Below are 17,384 nucleotides of genomic sequence, written 5' to 3' on the forward strand. Positions count from 1 at the left end.
AGAGTGGTATCAGATACCATGTTTTATTTATGCCAAGGCTCAACCTTTTTTTTTTTAATGGTAGGGGCTTTGCCCTGGGATTATGCAAATCAACAAACAGCAACAAAAAAATCAACCAAAAAAATCAACAAAGGTGCTACAGAACCTGTGTCCCTCCCCCAAGATGCTGTTGGACTGCAACTTCCATCATCCCTGACCACTGACCATGCTGGAGGGGGTTGATAGGAGTTGGGGCCCAACCTCATCTGCGGGACTCAGAGCTGTCCCACCCTTGCCTTAAGAGCAAAGACCTTTGCCTCATCATCACCACAGCACCCACCAACACAAAGTTGTATCTGGAAGTGAAAGGTCAAGATGTTTGGATCAGAAATGGTGGCTTCCCTGCAAGTTTGCATGCAATCATTGGTACCAACTACCCTTTATTATTCGCTATTTCCCCACCCCTCTTTAAATGGAGGATGCACGGATGCTGAAGATGGCCAGATCGTTTGAAGAGCCCCTCTCTTGCAGCGAGCCTACTTTTTTTTCAGGGGGGGGGAGGAGGAGAAGGAGCAGATCTCTTACTCCAGACAGCCTTCGCCAGTACACTGTTCTCACAAACACACACACACACCACTTCCCACCACCCACCTGCCAACCGCCTCCAGCCGCCCCTACGGCTCCCTCCCCTTGCCCCCACCTGCCAATCCAGGCGGGGGCGGGCTGGTGATTCAGCAACACCCACCCCCACTCCAGCTGGGTCGGGAGGCGGGGCGTGCATAAATTAGGGGCGGAGCTCCGCCACTTTGAAAGATAACACTCTCCCAGGCCCTCGGGTGGGATAGGAAAGGGTTCTCTTTCTCTTTCTCGAATCCCGACGTCTCTCCGCAACCCCAGGCGGGTCTAAGCGTTGCCCAATCGCGCCCTCTGTCTCTCGGCAAAGGTCTCCGGGCACAGCCGAGCCGGGATATCCGCTCTCTTTGCAAAGCTGGCTGTTTTAGCAAGGGCAGAAAGCAACTGGTGTCTCTCCTCCTCCTCCTCCTGCGCCCAGGTCACGTTTATCCGCCCTCCCCGAAATCCTGTGCATCACCGCCAAGATGACTCTCGCTCTCCTCCCTTCCACCGACCCAGTTTATGCACCGAGATCTGCAGTCACCCCCAATCTCCTTTATCACGGACGAGAAGCGGGACCTGCGGTGCCGTTGTCCCCACCGCGGACAAAACCCCTATTCCAGTTTACGCGCTCCAGTTTGATCTCACTCCAAATATGAACGCCGCGCACTCCCGATCGTGTTTACACACCGCGATCGGCGCCCATAAGAAGCCGTGCAACCAGCCGACACCCCCACCTCCTTGTCCCTCAACGTGCGCCTTCCTCGGATCAGGTCGATACGCCCCCCGATGCGTTCCCTGCGCTCCAGCAGCGCCCTCTCCTCCACGCGCCTCCAACCGGGTCCTGAGCCGAAACCCAAGGTCCCACCCCGCCGCCGCCACTACGGTGCGCCCTGAGGGGTCATCTTGTCATTCCCGGAGGAGGAGGCGCCGCCTGGAGGGTCGGGCGTCCTCCTGACCCCCTTCCGCAGATTCTCATCTGCGGGACCCTCAACGAGCCAACCCCAGCCCCTACCCCGCGCGCCCCGCCGGAGATCCCATCCCGGGGCGTCCGGGCCAGCGGCTCCACGTCTCCAAGGACCGCCCGCGCGCGCGCCAAGGGGGACCCACCCAGCTGCCCCCTCCCTCCACACACACATGCCCGGCTCTCCTCCCCCTCGATCGCCTGGTTACCGTCAGTGAGAGGCAGCTCCACCATCTCCTCCTCGGCTCCGCCGTCCCCCATGGCCAGGCCGGCTTCTCCTTGCTCCCTTCCTTGCCCTCCTCTCGCGCTCTTCTCCTCCTCCTTCCTCCGCTTTGGTTACATGGTGCGGGCCCTGCGCTTCCTGGTGCAGCAAGCAGCCCGCCGCCGCCGCCGCCGCTGCCTCCGCCGCCTCCAGGCCTGACTCAAGCGGCAGGAATGTGACAGCAAGCAAGAGGAGGAGGAAAAAGCCCAGGGAAATCAGGGGACCCGCCCCAGGGAGGGACAGGGGACCCCCTTCCTGCTTAACGCGCCCCCTGCCCGAAGTTCCGTGCCACCCCCGTGCCTGGATTCCCACCACACACGCACACACGCTCGGACTTCCTGCGGGGCCCGTCTCGGCCAATCCCAGGGACACGCTGCTTCTTGGGGAGGCGCGCGGTGTTTTTTTCTCGCTGTCCAGCGCCTTGCACCCCTGCAGGAGTGCGATTGCTCCCGGGGATCTTCGCCACCTAAGTTTTACTCTGAGTAGACCCATTGGAATGAATGGGTCCAAATTAGGGGCTGTACCTGCAGCCAATGCTCGTCCTACAGACCCATTAGAGTGATTGTACTGGACTCCCTTAGGACCCTTAATTTCAGTGGGGCTACTGGAGAAAAACTTCGATGCAATATTTAGGTATGTCCATTTGTTTCAATGGGTCACAGGACTCCTCCAGGATAGATAGATAGATGATAGAACATTTTGCAAGTGAATTCTTGGTGTGGTGTAGAGGTTAGAGTGGAGGACTAGGACCTGGGAGACGAGGGTTTAAATCCCTGCTCAGCCATGAAGCTCCCTGGATGATCTTGGTAGCCGGTCCCTGCCTCTCAGCCTAACCTACCTCACAGGGTTGCTGTGAGGATGAAATGGGGAGGGAAAGAACCATGTTGGAGGAACGGTAGAAATAAAAATGTGATAGTTAAATAAATAAATGGGGAGGTTATACATGGCACATGGAAATGATGGTATGGTGACTGCACAGGACCCAGAATATGGGAAGCACAATAATAAGCCCTCCTGCTACATGGAGATTGGCATAACTCTATTTATATATTATTTTGGAATTTATTTAATTCTTTATTTATTAAACGTGCATACCGTCCTTCATCCGAAGATCACAGGGGGGTTCACAGCATAAAAGTGGGAACACAAAATAAGTCATAAAACAAATCAATAAATCACTCCCAGATTCTGCTGTGGGTTCTGCTAAGTGGACTCTGCCAGTTTCCCAAGGTCTCCCTTGTGGATTGTTGGGATGGGAGATGGGAATCAGCCTGGGCAGGTCAGCTTACTCACAAAAACTTTTTTTTTGGTTGAGTAGAATGTTTTTGCTCCATCTTTGATTTTGTTTGTTTGTTTATTGCACTTATATTCCATCTTTTACTCCAAGAAGCTTAATGTGGCACACATGGTTCTCCCCACCCCCCATGTAAGTAAAACCTCTAAGTGGCTTACAAAAAATATACAATAAAATTTAAGAACAATACATTTAAAAAAATCAAAATGCAATTAAAGCCAGCAGTTAAGCTAAAATGACAGGTTAAAACCTATGCCAGTTTTTGTCTGAGTGCAGGCTTGTCTAAACAAAAAAAGATTTTAGCAGCCTCGGAAAACATTTTGTACAGTGAAAACCAAGATGATCTATATAGCCCAAATGCCAAGTGGCGGTGAGGTCCGGAGGGTAAGTGTCACCGCGCTAAAATATTTCTTCCTTACAAGTGTAAAACAAATACTATGTGGCCCTTTTAATAGTGCCAGTTCTGCAAAATCAAAGTGGTCAATGAGGCATATCTGGGGCAAGGTGTTGCCTGGTGCAAGGTGCACAGAGCATTGGCTGGAATGGACAGAGAGGGATGGTGGAACAATCGTTAGGCTAGCTTGATTGTGTCAGCCGTAGCATTTTGAAACAGGAAGGAAGGGATTGTGCAAGGGAAGAGAAAAATCGGCAACTAGGCCATGAAATAGCCTGTCTTTGGCCTCTGCTGGTAGGAAATCAAAACTATGCTAAGGGGGGAGAGCTAGTGGAGTGAGGAACTTAAAGCAGACGTTGCAGAAGTGGCTAGTGTATGTGTGTCTTGGAAGTGCTGCACACTCAGTTTGCATCCTCACTGGGAACCAGATTTATTTGAAGCTCGCACCTCTCCCAGTTATGCTGTACAGTGGTACCTCAGGTTAAGTACTTAATTTGTTCTTGAGGTCTGTTCTTAACCTGAAACGGTTCTTAACCTGAAGCACCACTTTAGCTAATGGGGCCTCCTGCTGCTGCCACGCCGCTGGAGCACAATTTCTGTTCTCATCCTGAAGCAAAGTTCTTAACCTGAAGCACTATTTCTGGATTAGTGGAGTCTGTAACCTGAAGTGCATGTAACCTGAAGCGTGTGTAACCTGAGGTACCACTGTATTGTTTTTAACACTCAATTGGGAGCCGCCTAGAGTGGCCGGGAAAACTCAGCCAGATGGGGGGTAATAACAACAACAAACAACAACAACAACAATAATATTTTGCCTGTGATAGCGGTGGCTGCAGCTTCTTTGGTCTGGTGGGGCCGAAGGCCCAACAATAGGTGGTGCCAGAGCCAGTTACAGGCAGAGACAGAACCATGGGATTTGTAGAATTGGAGGGGACCACAAGGGTCAATGTGGGGCTCAAACCCGTGACCCTGAAAATAAGTCTCCACATGCTCTACCAACTGAGCTATAGATGGCTCAGTGTCTAGTTTTGCCACTATCCCCCCCACTTCCCTGCTCAGTTTTACAAGGGGCAACATGGAGGTCTAGGGAGAGAAGACAAGAGCCTGTGCCACCCCCTGGACTAGGTGTAAGAAGAAAGGGAAGGTGGGGGCTAAGTAAGGGCAGCTCAGGTTGGTGGGGTGCAAGCTTAAAACTGTGTACCTAGGTAGATAGATCAGGATCTACTGCAGTGGAGATGAGGGTATATGGGGCACTGCCCCACCATTGTCTGCCGTTAGCTATCCCCTCCCTCCCCTCTCCCGCCTGCCTTCTTTCTTGCAGTCAATCCAGTGGGTGGTCCTGCCTGGCAGTTTCCTCCTCTGTAGTCTCAGTACTGCCCCATGTAGAACTCACCAGAGAGGGGGAGGAGGATGGGGGCAAAACTAGGATTATTTGGCTCTGCTTGTCATTGGCTCTAAGGGACGCAGGTGGCACTGTGGGTTAAACCACAGAGCCTAGGACTTGCTGATCAGAAGGTCAGCAGTTCGAATCCCCGCGACGGGGTGAGCTCCTGTTGCTCGGTCCCTGCTCCTGTCAACCTAGCAGTTCGAAAGCACATCAAAGTGCAAGTAGATAAATAGGTACCGCTCCAGTGGGAAGGTAAACGGCGTTTCCATGTGCTGCTCTGGTTCGCCAGAAGCGGCTTAGTCATGCCAGCCACATGACCCGGAAGCTGTACGCCAGCTCCCTCGGCCAATAAAGCGAGATGAGCTCTGCAACCCCAGAGTCGGCCACAACTGGACCTAATGGTCAGGGGTCCCTTAAACTTTACCTATCATTGGCTCTGGTGCCCCCTGCTGTTGGCGTTGCCTTCCACACCACCAGACTCGATGAGCACCAGCCCAGACTGATCTGGGTTATGTGCCTCCAACTCTCAGTTGTTTTAAAAGCACATTTTACCTTTATACAGTAGGTTAGTTTCTATACATACTCTCTCTCACACACCATTTCTATCCTCTCCATGCAGGAAAGCAAGAAGCATTAGCAAATGTTCAAGGACACATTCCTGCCAAGCTGATTTGCAGCAGCCATCCAGGATTTTCAGCTGGGCCGGCCCTGCTTCTTTTGTGGGAAAATGATCTCACGCACCTCCTGCAACGTCATGGTGCTAAACCAATGTGATGTCCTGTGCTGTTCACATTCCACTCCCAGAAAGACTGGATTGATAAATAACCATAAACTTTATTTTTAAATACATTACTTAACTGCAACAATTCGGGCCCATCACCCTTCATACATATTACATACATCTATGGTTGCAGATGCTCAGGCTCAGCCCCTCCCCACACCTGCTGTTCAAACTGGGTCACCTTCTTTAGAGGGTATTACATCACTTGCTTCAAAATGCAGCGATCCAGTAGCCCTGCTGCAGTTGAGGGGAGGGAGAGTGCTCCTGCTCATCTGGCTGAGTGGGGACCTGGATGTCTGCCCCAAGGTCCTGTCCTGACAGCCCCACTGCCCATAGGCATCTGTGCACCCACCGAAATGACACCCTGTGCTTTGCATTCATTTAATGCCTCCCCATCGTTCCAATAGGATGTTCACATCAGTTCAGGTTTGGAGAATCTGAGAGGGTGAGCCCTCTTCCTCCACAACATCACGATGGACGCTCGGGGGTTTGTTCCTCCTCACCCAGTAGCGGTCCTGAGAAAACCAAAACAGAAAACACACAATGAATTGCAGAAGCTTTGTGGGGCAATGGGTCTGTCCATCTGGCTGTTAACCAGAAGGTTGGTGGTTTGAGCCCACACAGGGATGGCTGTGAGCAAGATTCCCTTCCAACTCTACAGTTCTAGGATTCTGTGAAAATATTTATTACAGCCTCGTATCCTTTTTTCTTTTCTTGCTTTGATCTCTTCTTTTTCTCCTTTATTGTTGTTATTATTATTGCTTTTTGTGTATCAGAAAATCTATCTTCTTATCATTTTGATCCCCGCCCCCTGCTCTAGGGTGCAGGGGCCTAATTTTGGTAAAGAATAAGGATTTATTTGTTATGAGCATCTCCTAACATTCAGAAAACAGCAGTTGCGAAGGAACCACAAATTTATTTGCCATAGGACCTGCTTTTCATGCTGGAGGTCCTAGGTTCCACCACCAACACCACCACTTAAAAGGATCCGGGCCTTTCCAGATTGTCACTATTCCCAAGTGAGAGATTCCATCACCTAACAGCGAATTCAGGTTACGGAACCAAAGCTGATTTGGAGGTCCTGAGCAAAAATAAGGCCCACTTCCCCAAAAGGGGACCTACCCATCCCTTTGCATCGGCTCTTCCATGGGCATAGCCAATATTTTTTTTTGGGGGGGGGAAGGTTTTGTATTGTTTTAGGGGGCAGGTGCCCCCTGCCCCCCCAGGCTATGCCCACGGGCTCTCCCCACCCCATCTCTCATCTCACCTCTCTCCTTGTCGCTCTTGGAAGTCTGGCTCGGAACTTCCCACTCTGCCGCCGCTTCTTCAACGGAACCCCCCAGCATTCCAAGACGGCGCTGGCGGAAGCGCTGGCGAGGGGTGTCCTGCTCTTCTCCTGGGCATTCCACCGCAGGCAGCCGTGAGCTCAGCCTATGGCGGCGGAAGGGCGTCTGTTGGCCATCCAAAACACTGAGGGTGCTGCTTGCTTTGCGGAGAGGGGCTGGTGAGCTGGGGGTGCTGGAAACTTTGAGGGCAGCGGGGTTAAGAGGAGAAAAGAGGCAAGTCAGGAGACAGCAGAGCTGGGCAGGTGGTGCCCGAGACAGAGAAGCCCCAAACCTCTCTGCAAGGCTCCGTAATTAAAAACAATTTGATTACTCACCCACCCTTCACAAGAAATTGAAACACAACACTAAAAGGCTTTTTAAAAACAACATTAAACACTTTGCTCCACAAATAAATCCTGCATCAAGAAAATTCTACAGCCTTGTTTACATTATGCCAATCTGTATGTTTTGTTAATCTGCATCATTTATTCTGCATTTCATATGATTTATTTTAAATTTTATTTAAATATTCATAAACTGCACTCCTTATATAAAACTTCATAAGGCGGCATACGGACTAAAAGCATAGTATTACAATAAAAAAGGTCAAGAATTATTTATTTATTTAATTGCCGTAAAGGAGGAGCACCAAAACTCTTAGCTTCCTGGGCTAGAAACTTGTACTGTCTGTTTAAAATAACTGAAAGCTACAATTTTTGGGAGAGTGAATTCTGATCACAACATAAAATTGCATGCTTGTGCGGTTATGCTCCTGGAATAAAAGCATCTCTGTTTGTGGTCCTAATTTCTTTCTTCCATTCATTTATTGCCCTTTGGTGTAAAAACATCGCCAGGAGAGCATACACAATTATAAAAAGGAAACAAAAATACCTTAAAACAGGCACAGGAAACCTGTGGGCCCTCCAGATGTTGCTGGACTCCAGCTCCCACCAGCCCTAGCCAACATGGCAAATTGTCAGGGATGCTTGCAGTTGTAGTCCAACACCATTCTAGAGCAGGAGGGGGGATCTTTTTCAGCCTGAAGGTTGTATTCCCTTCCAGCAACCTGCTTGGAGTGGTGGGGGTCATGCCAGTGGTGTTTGGGGCCAAAAGCAAAAGTGGGGAGAGCAATAGATGTCAATCTTCCTTTAATACATGAGGCTCCTTTACACACACACACACATCCACACACCCTTCTCTGTCCTCCAGCCAGGCAAGCAGTAAGCATTATCAGAGTTCAAGGATACATTCCAGCCAGGCAAAACCATTCAAGGAGGGTTGTGGCCTGGAGAGAGTTGTTGAGAGCCAGAAGAGAGGCCTGGAGGGCTGTGTTTGGCCCCTGGGACTGAGGTTCTCCCTCCCTGGTTCCAGAGAGCCACCACTTCTGCCCCCATGCCTTCCAATATACTAGTGAAAGTCGAGAGTGAAAACCTCTCCACTGCCCCTGCCACGGCTTTCTCCTCCCTTCCTTCACCTGTCCCATCAGAGCCACGTCCTTCCTGCCCTGTTAGGCTCTCGCTGCTCCCGGCCCCCTCAGCCATGGGGCGCAGCTGCTCATGGGGGGCTTCCCGACGGTGTTTCACCAGCTTCCGTATTTTCTCAGCAATCCAGTTACTCTTCCTGTGAGGTAAAAAGCGGGTGAGATAAAAGAGTTGCGAAGAGGAAAGGAAAAGGGAAGCTAAAGGATGGGGTGTTCTGGACAGTTAACAGGAAGGACCTTCTACACTCAGTGCATCCCTGGACTATGGAGCTGGCTCTCTCAAGAAGTGGTAAGTGACAGTTACAGTGGTGCCCTGCAAGACGAATGCCTCGCAAGACGAAAATATCTTGCGAGTTCCTGTGGGTTTTTTCCCCTCCCCCCCCCCTTTTTCTAAGCAGCTAAGCCGCTTATAAGCTGATCCGCTAAAATGATAAGCCGCTAAAAGCCGCTAAACCACTAATAGCGCTAATCCGCTAAGCTGTCAATGGGCTTGCTTTGCAAGACGAAAAAACCACTATACGAAGAGCCTCACGGAACGGATTAATTTCGTCTTGTGAGGCACCACTGTACTAGTTTGGATGACTTTAAAATACAGCTATGTCTACTAGTCATGATAGCTATATTATCTCTGGCATAATCAGAAGCTGTATCAGAGCTCCACAAGATTATCCTTGGAATAAGAGAGTATAAAGAATGGCCCTGTTTTAATCTGGTACATGTTGGGAGGGTGAAGAATTAGCCAATTGGAGCATGCTTGTCACAAGCTCTACTAGTGATACAAGAAAACATTGGGGTTAGCTTTTACAGCCCAACTCCCCATCAAGGGACCCAGTATCATTGTAGGTCAGAGAAGAAAGAGTAGAGGCAAGAACCAATTGAAAAATGCAAGGCTGATCTTTATTTTCTGTTGAAATAGAGTCCCCCCACCACCCTGCCTTGCAAGGAAGCGAGAATCCAGAACAAAGGTATGTGGCAACTTTAAAAGACATTAGAAATTACCCAACCCTCAGCCTAAAACCACTCAAAAGCATCATACGAGTGTCATAGAAAGAGGCGGGTCTACAACAGAAATTTGAGTGTGTCACTTGTCTCCTGTCTGTCAAGACACCTGATAATGCTTGCTGATTGCCTTTTCCTAGCCAGCCCAGCCCATTCTTTTGAAATGGTAAATATCTCAGTTCTTGAATCCATTGCCACAGGCCTACCCATTCTAGTGATAAGTTTATCTATTTGAAGGATTTGTAGGATTTTTAAGTGAAAAGAACTATTGGGAAATGTTTTTCCAAGATACTTCCTTCTACTCCATAGAAAATATTTGGGTTCATTAAGAGTCAAGATGGCTTCAGGATTGCTCTATGAACTCAAATAAAGTATCTATTTCCCCCCGGAAATATTTCCTAATTTTTGAAGGGTGAAGGATTCGTTTTCTGTGTGTGGGATGGGGGTTGTCCACTATGTGTGCACCTTAAAAATTTGTGTAACACTAGGATTTAGAACAGAAGATTGGGGAACCTGTCAATCCCTCCAGATGCTGATAGAACTGCCATCATGCCTGACCATTAGCTGTGCTGGAGGGGACTGATGCATTAAGGGTTCTTATGAAGACCCCAGGGACTACAAGTTGCCAAATTATTCTTGGACTTACTTGCCACGAGGAAGTGCTGGCTCCAGCACCCGGTACTGGTCCATGATCTTCTCCACCAGCTTCTGCTTCTCCCGACGCAGCTCGCCCAGTTTGTCTCTAAGGAAGAAACCGAGTGGGATTTAATGCCAAGGTCCTCCAGGCTGCAGAGCGTGCTGGAGGTGTTCAGGACAGCGCAGAAAACTTCAGAGGCGGCCCTTGTGGAGTTCTTGTCTTGGATGTGCAGGCATCTACTAGAGCCACACAGCTATCAGCTACCCGATGTCACACACTTGCATCTGGCACTCAATTTAATCAGCACTGAAGGCAACCCACACTTGCAAAGAAACAATCAGGAACAACTCTAAGGGCTGTTCTTTTGCAGCGACACTTTTAAATGACAAACGTGGAGGAAAATGGTCTTGTGGGCTAAATCAGGACCCCTGGTAGGCCAAATCTGGCCATTGGCCTACTGGTTTCCCATGCCTGCTTGGCAGATTGAATTTATTAATCAACTGATCAGCTACTATTCCTTTAATCAATAACTACCGTAGCTTTAGGTCTATTTCCACTTGTTTTAGTGTCATGCATTAATTCGGCCTGTGGGCAAGAGGTTCCCCACAGATTTCATTCATACATCAATCAATCAATCAATCAATCAGCTACAGTTTATTTATTCTACTTAGCATCTGTCTCTACTTGTCTCACAGGTGGGTTGTCTCCCACTCACAGGTACTGGCGCTGCTCCTCTTGGAAATGCTCCCGGCTCTCCATGCTGTGCTCCAGCAGGCGTCTGTTCTCCCTGCTTAGCACCTGAATCTCTTGAAGAAGGTGTCGGTTCTCCTCCTCCTGGTTCCCTTTCAGCTGGGCCAGCAGCTACGGGTTGTGGGAGGTGGGGAGAAAGAGCGTCCCATTAACGGGTGGAATTAACACCCACCTGTTAACAAAAACACAATGCACAACACCCCACATGCTCCCAACTCCACAAGCTGACTCAACTTGCTACGCTGGCACAGGGATTCTGCTGAAAAGGGAACTGCTGCATTCAGGGCTCCCCTTCTCTTCTGTCATGTGTGAGGATGCTCACCTTTGTCGTGATGTCAGCACACCATACAATTTCCTTGTCTCAGCTAGGAATGATGTGATGCAGGAACGCACCATGCGATGAAAATGTGGGGGGTTTCTACACTATTGAGGTGTGAACATGTCCCCTCCATCTCTCCATGTCTTTATTAAGGTAAAGGGACCCCTGACCATTAGGTCCAGTTGTGACCGACTCGGGTTGCAGAGCTCATCTCGCTTTATTGGCCGAGGGAGCCGGCGTTTGTCTGCAGACAGCTTCCGGGTCATGTGGCCAGCATGACTAAGCCGCTTCTGGCAAACCAGAGCAGCGCACGGAAACACTGTTTACCTTCCCACCGGAGCAGTATCTATTTATCTACTTGCACTTTGACATGCTTTCGAACTGCTAGGTTGGCAGGGGCTGGGACTGAGCAACGGGAACTCACCCCGTTGTGGGGATTCGAACCGCCGACCTTCTGATGGGCAAGTCCTAGGCTCTGTGGTTTAACCCACAGCGCCACCCACATCCCATGTCTTTATTAGCAGTATCCATATTGGATGTAAGCCCTCAAAAACCTAAATATTCAGACACATGCAATTTCATGTGGCCATCCAGACTCCTTTATATGGTCCTTGCAACTAGGCCCAGAGGCAAATTTGGGGCAGTGTGACCAGTTCCACTGCACTGGGCGCTGAACCCAGGGGGCGTTGCAGGGCATTGCAACTATGACATAGTTAACTGGGCAGAATGGAAGGCAAGAGGCAATGGGGGTGCCTTGAATTTGAAAGACCAAAGCCTGCCCCTGCTAGTCCACGCCCACTCTCCAGGCCACTCCCCTTGCTGGTTCTGCTCTGCTCCTTCCTCAGTTTCATTTTTGTCTGCCTGGAATGTGCTCTTGCATTGTGACAATGCTTCTTGCTTGCCTGTCTGCACGGAGGCTGGAGAGATGGGTGGCTGTAGAAACTGCTGGCTTCTGCATGGCTGGAATTGAGGCTACTGTACAAAGGGCAACAGTCCCGTCCATTAGTCCACCCACGTTTGCCCCAGCCCCACCCACGCTGGGAATTCTAAGAAACCCCTAAATCAGTGCAGTTTTGAAAGGTTCAGTCCTCCATCTTGATTCAAAGTGGCACCCACCCAGCTGTATCCAAACACAGGAAAACCTGTTCCTTGATCTCAGAAACCATCATTCAAGATTTGGTTACGATCTAAGAGGTGTCCAAATGCAGAGAATGAACTACTTTTGAATAGAGGCATTCCCTCCTGTGGGTGAGACATTGGAGGATGCCTCTTTTTAAGAAGATGCTGGCTGCAACATATGCCTGCTTCACGTGACAGTAGCAAAAGGTATTCCCACGTATTATAACCAGCATTCTCAGTGGTTAGAGCCAACGAGCAGCTTTCCCACTTGATCTGCTGCAGACATGGACTAGGCCAGAAGATGTGTGTGATGTGTAAGGGGAGGGGATGGGGAGGGTATCCTTACTTCACACTGGGTGCTCAGGCGCCCTAGCGCCGTGTCCAGTTGCTGGTTCTGCTCCTTCAGGGCATTGCTCTCAGCCCCCAGCCTCGCATGCTCCAGCTGAAGGCTGGTCACCCGGTTCTTCATTCCTTGGAGCTCTCCCTGGAGGTCGTCCCGTTCACGTTCTGTCTGGCCCAATGCCTGCTTCACCCTGGGGAATAACAGAATCATGCAACTGTAGCTAGAAGGGACCTCAAGGGTCATCTAGTCCAACCCCTGCAATGCAGGACTCTTTTGCCCTATGTGGGGCTTGAACCAACCACCCTGAGATTGAATCTCACGCTCTACCAACTGAGCTATCCCAGAGTAGATGGCTGGGAGTGTCACAGAATGCTTGCCATGTACAAAGGAAGTCCTTGTCCCCTTCGCCTCCCCAGTGGTGGGGAAACTCAGGTCTGGGGGCCAAATGTGGCCACCCAGGCCTCTCTATCTGGCCCTTGGAACTCTCCCCAGGCCACGGCCTGTGCTGGCCCCGCTTCCCACCTTCCATGAGTGTTTTTGCCTGCCTGGAATGTGTCCTTGAACTCTAATAATGCTCCTGTCTCTCCTGGATGGAAGACAGAAAGGAATGTGAGAAAGTAACAGTAAAATTTACATACATTGCCCCACCCACTTTTACTGCTGCCCTGCCCACCACTGGAATAAGGCCCTCAGAAAGTTCTCCAGCAGGAAATGCGGTCCTCAAGCTGAAAAAGTCCCCTGCCCCATGCCTAACCTCTACCCCAGTGCTATTCTCCATAAATAAACTGCAATGACTGATAGTGCCCTAGTGCCAAGCTCACCCCATTTCCTCAGTACTGCGCAGATGTAAATAAAAGATGGTGGTCAAACAGGTCACCTGATGACATTGGGAGATTCGGCAATTGAAAGGTGGGTGGCTACACTTGGCCAATGAGGGTGAAGGGGGAAAGAGCTTGGCCTGCCAGCCAGATCCAGTTGTCCACCGCTACATAATACGTATCGGCAGGTTTGGGGCGTGCCCACAAGGGCTGGCTCCCACCTCCATCCTTGGCAGACACACCCTCCTTACCGCTCATGCTCCTCCTTGAGGTGGCCATGCAGTGCTGCCAGTTCCCGGTGCTCTCGTTCAGCTTCCTCCAGCCGCTCCTTTTGCCCCCGAAGTGCTTCCTCCCGCTGCTCAAGGCCAGTTTTCTGCCCCAGCAGCTCGCTGTGCCTGTGGGAGGAGAAGGCTGGGTTTGACAGGCAGTTTAGGAAAAGGCCTTGTGCTCCCCACAAAATGAAAAACCACAGGTGGTTATGTTGCTTCTTGTTATTTCTGCTCAGCACTCTGGTTCCAAAGAAATCATTCTCTCACGTCCTCCTAAGCCAGGGATCAGGGGAATCTGTGGCCCTCCAGATGCTGTTAGGACTACAACTCCCATCCTCCCCTGCTGGCTGAAGGGGGCTGATGGGAATCCAACAGGTTCTCTATCTCTGTTCTCAGGGGATTAGACAAATTCATGGAGGATAAGGCTATCAGTGGCTACCTGTTATTCATAATGATAGGTTATAAATATAATGAACACGTAGTGTTGCCTGTGGTTTAGAGCAAGCATGAGGAACTTCAGGACCAGGGGCCCCATGTGGCCCTCCAGACATCTGTATCTGGCCCTCAGAACTCTCTACACAAGCCACACCTCCTCTCCAGCATTGCTCCACCCCCTCCTCAAGGACATTTCCCCAGCTGGAACGTCTCCTCAAACTGTGATAAATTGGCACATCTAGAATATAGCTGACTATATGGAGGTAAAAGTCACAGAGTTCAATCCACTTTTGGCCTATCACTGGCCCTAACTTGCCTCACAGGGCTATGGTGAGGATAAAATGGGGAGAGGAAGAACCACATACATCACCTCAAACTCCTTGGATGAAAGGTGGGATATAAATGTAATAGAGAAATAAATAGAAATAGACCGTCCCCCACCAACAACTTAAAGATTCTCTGTCTCAGATTTACCTGCCCTGCAGGTCACGGTGTTCCTGCTCCAGGCTACGCAGCGCCCCCTTGAGGCTAGCATGTTTCCCCAGCAACCCCTCCAGGTCAGATCCCTGCCTCTCGTGCAGCACCGTCAGGCGGTCGTGATCACGCAGGAGGGCATCATAGCGCCCCCGCCACTCCTCCCTCTCCTGCTGGGCACCCCGGGCTTCTGCCTCCAGGACAGACAGCCTCTGCCGCAGTTCCAGGAGCTGGGATTCCAGTAGCGTCTTCTGGGAACGCAGAGATGCTGCCTCCACCTGCCAGGATTGCAACAGGGATATGAGAGCGAGAGACGGACACATTGTAAGCTCCTTGGGGCAGGGAGATTTAATCAATCCAATGACAATTGCTTATACAAGTAAATTCAGCTGATTCACTCTCTGTTAAGTATATATAGAATAGCAACCTTAGGCTACTTACACAACATACATTTAAAGCACATTTCCCTCCCCAAAGAATCATAGGAACTACAGTTTGCCCCATCAGCTAGCAGAGGGAGGAAGAACAGGATGCCATTCGGGATTCTCATGGAGACGCTTTCAGTTACAACCGACAAATGGATAGTTGGAAGTCAATTTAATCATATTTCTTCTCTTTTGCTTTTAGCTTTTATTATACTCATACCCCACTCCTCCTTTTAGCCTGAGAGTGAAAGACATGTTGGATTTTCTGCTTGAATCCAAGCCTGTGGCTATGGGAGAAGCAAGACTTTCTGAGGTGTTAATGCTGTGAGCCCCTCCTTCGTAGGCTCAGGCTGTATATATGCGTAAATAAACCATATATAATAAAGATATGTCTCCAATATACATAATTCCAAAGGAAATACAAACCCTGGGTAAGCGCCTGGTCCCCCTGGAATCTTGCACCGCTTGAAGACAGGGGTGGTTGTCTTATTACCATTGATTTTTTAATCGTCTTCTAAACAACTGGCTCACACCAATTTTCACATGAAGTAATTAAGAACAATTTAAAATGCAAAAAGGCGAATACATTCTGAACAAAATCCTATCTAAGTAGACGCTTGTGGTGAAGACCCATTTATTCCACTGGGAAAGCCTGTTGGAACCAAATTGTATTCAGTTGCTTACAGAATGTGCAGGTAGTGGCTTACCTGTTTTATCACAACAGGGATGCTATTCCACAGAACCAAGGCAGCCACCCTAAAAGCCCCGCTCCAAGTTACTACAGCGGGAGCTTCTGAGATCTTTGCAGCAGAAATTATCCCACAGACAGCAGCATCTACTAGGTGTGTAATATATAAGTCAAGGGTCTTCCTGTGCTCCATGGACTTGAGAAGGTGGGAAGACCTGGATCCGTGTTCCCAGGAATCGGCTCCCATCCCAGGGGCAGAAGAGGCAGGGGTGCTTACCTGCAGCTCGCTGTTCTGAGCCTGCCACCTCCCGCTTTCCTCCTTCGCATCGGAGCTTTGGCCCTGCAGCCCCAGCAGCGCCACCTGCAGGCTGCTGACTTGCGAGTCCAGCTGGGCGAGACGCTCGGTTAGTGCCGATTTCTCGGCCTGCAGAACGGCGTTCTGTAAAGGCAGCACCCGGGTGAAATTGGTATGGGGTAGCAAAGTTGGAAGGCCTTCCACAGCTGGCTGGGGAGGTGATCTCCGCAAAGACATATAGCACTGGACCAGGACCAGAACTTCACTGATCTGGGGCCCTCCAGAGGTTTTGTACCACAACTCCCGTCGTAGCCATCTGCTCACCTTGCGTTCCACTTCAATGAGTCTCAAACTCAGGGCCTCGTTTCTGGCATTAGCCTGGAGTGGCAACGGGCCTGAGTTATGTTCACTCTGTCCCTCCTGGGTCACAGACGGCTCCTCCAAAGGAACAATAAAGCCACTTTTTGCCTGGGGAGAGAAAACAAAAGTCTAGTTTTGGGGAACACCAACCTCTGTACCTGAGGGGAATTGCACTGCAGTGGTTGAGGCCTGGGCTCAGGCTCAGCTGATACCCACACACAACATCCTCAGGAGCTGCCAGGGCTCCATAACTGGGCCATCGATTGCCCCCAGGTAGACTATCTGAACTTGGCAGCTGTGTATCATTTCAATTTCCTACAATGATCCCATGACAAGGGCGTTGTGGGATATTGAAATGGTGGCTCCAAGTCACCCAGCACACTAAAACCACAGAATGCTCTCTCTCCTTAGGGCAAGGATAGGCAAACTTTTTCAGCCTGAGGGCCACATTCTCTTCTGGGCAACCTTCTAAAGGCCACACTCCTTTGGTGGGAGGGGCCAGGAGCAAAAGTGGGCAGAGCAATGAAATTTCCCTTTGTACAGTAGGCTAGTTTCTACACACTCTCACACACACGCATCCAGGGAAGCTAAGAAGCATTATCAGAGTTCAAGGACACATTCCAGCCAGGCAAAAGCACTCATGGAAGTCATGAAATAAGGCCAGTGAGGGGCGTGGCCTGGGAGAATGGATGCGGCTGAGGAGATGGTGTTGCAGACAGGGAAAACCCTGAGGGCCAAATATAGGGGCCCGGAGGACCACATTTATCCCCTGGGACTGGCATTCCTCACCCCAGCTGTAGGGCCCCCTCAAACCTAGAATGAGCCTTGCCTGGGCTACACGTGAGACAAAATAACATGGTAACAAGAGGTAAAATAGATTGCACCACTTCACACTGTAGGTGGCAGGCTCACATTTTTTAATGCTAACCTGCATTGAAGACATATTCAAAAGTAGCTTTCCCCTCTTGCGGTGGT

General features: G+C 50.1%; 2 protein-coding genes across 9 annotated transcripts in view; both read right to left on the reverse strand.

The window, feature by feature from the left end:
• The window catches only part of RPS6KA4 (ribosomal protein S6 kinase A4), a 38,143-nt gene extending 35,900 nt beyond the window's left edge, over window positions 1–2,243 (reverse strand). The window contains exon 1 of one of the 2 annotated variants that reach the window (XM_083715653.1): window positions 1,765–2,243. In XM_083715653.1, the coding sequence (XP_083571779.1) occupies window positions 1,765–1,816 (52 nt within the window). In that variant the 5' untranslated portion in view covers window positions 1,817–2,243. Of the gene's footprint in view, window positions 1–1,328; window positions 1,662–1,764 lie in introns of those variants that run through there. The other variant, XM_083715654.1, reaches the window with a different exon arrangement.
• A 3,463-nt stretch (window positions 2,244–5,706) lies between these two features.
• CCDC88B (coiled-coil domain containing 88B) overlaps window positions 5,707–17,384 on the reverse strand; it is a 36,428-nt gene continuing 24,750 nt past the window's right edge. For all 7 annotated transcript variants that reach the window (XM_083715499.1, XM_083715500.1, XM_083715501.1 and 4 more), the window contains 10 exons: window positions 16,374–16,517; window positions 16,032–16,193; window positions 14,642–14,919; window positions 13,715–13,858; window positions 12,649–12,835; window positions 10,830–10,975; window positions 10,124–10,219; window positions 8,473–8,618; window positions 6,941–7,198; window positions 5,707–6,188 (listed from right to left, as the gene is read on the reverse strand). In XM_083715499.1, the coding sequence (XP_083571625.1) occupies window positions 6,142–6,188; window positions 6,941–7,198; window positions 8,473–8,618; window positions 10,124–10,219; window positions 10,830–10,975; window positions 12,649–12,835; window positions 13,715–13,858; window positions 14,642–14,919; window positions 16,032–16,193; window positions 16,374–16,517 (1,608 nt within the window). In that variant the 3' untranslated portion in view covers window positions 5,707–6,141. The remainder of the gene's footprint in view (window positions 6,189–6,940; window positions 7,199–8,472; window positions 8,619–10,123; window positions 10,220–10,829; window positions 10,976–12,648; window positions 12,836–13,714; window positions 13,859–14,641; window positions 14,920–16,031; window positions 16,194–16,373; window positions 16,518–17,384) is intronic.

Source organism: Podarcis gaigeae, assembly GCF_964106915.1.
Source record: "Podarcis gaigeae genome assembly, chromosome: 16".
Taxonomy (NCBI): Eukaryota; Metazoa; Chordata; class Lepidosauria; order Squamata; family Lacertidae; genus Podarcis; species Podarcis gaigeae.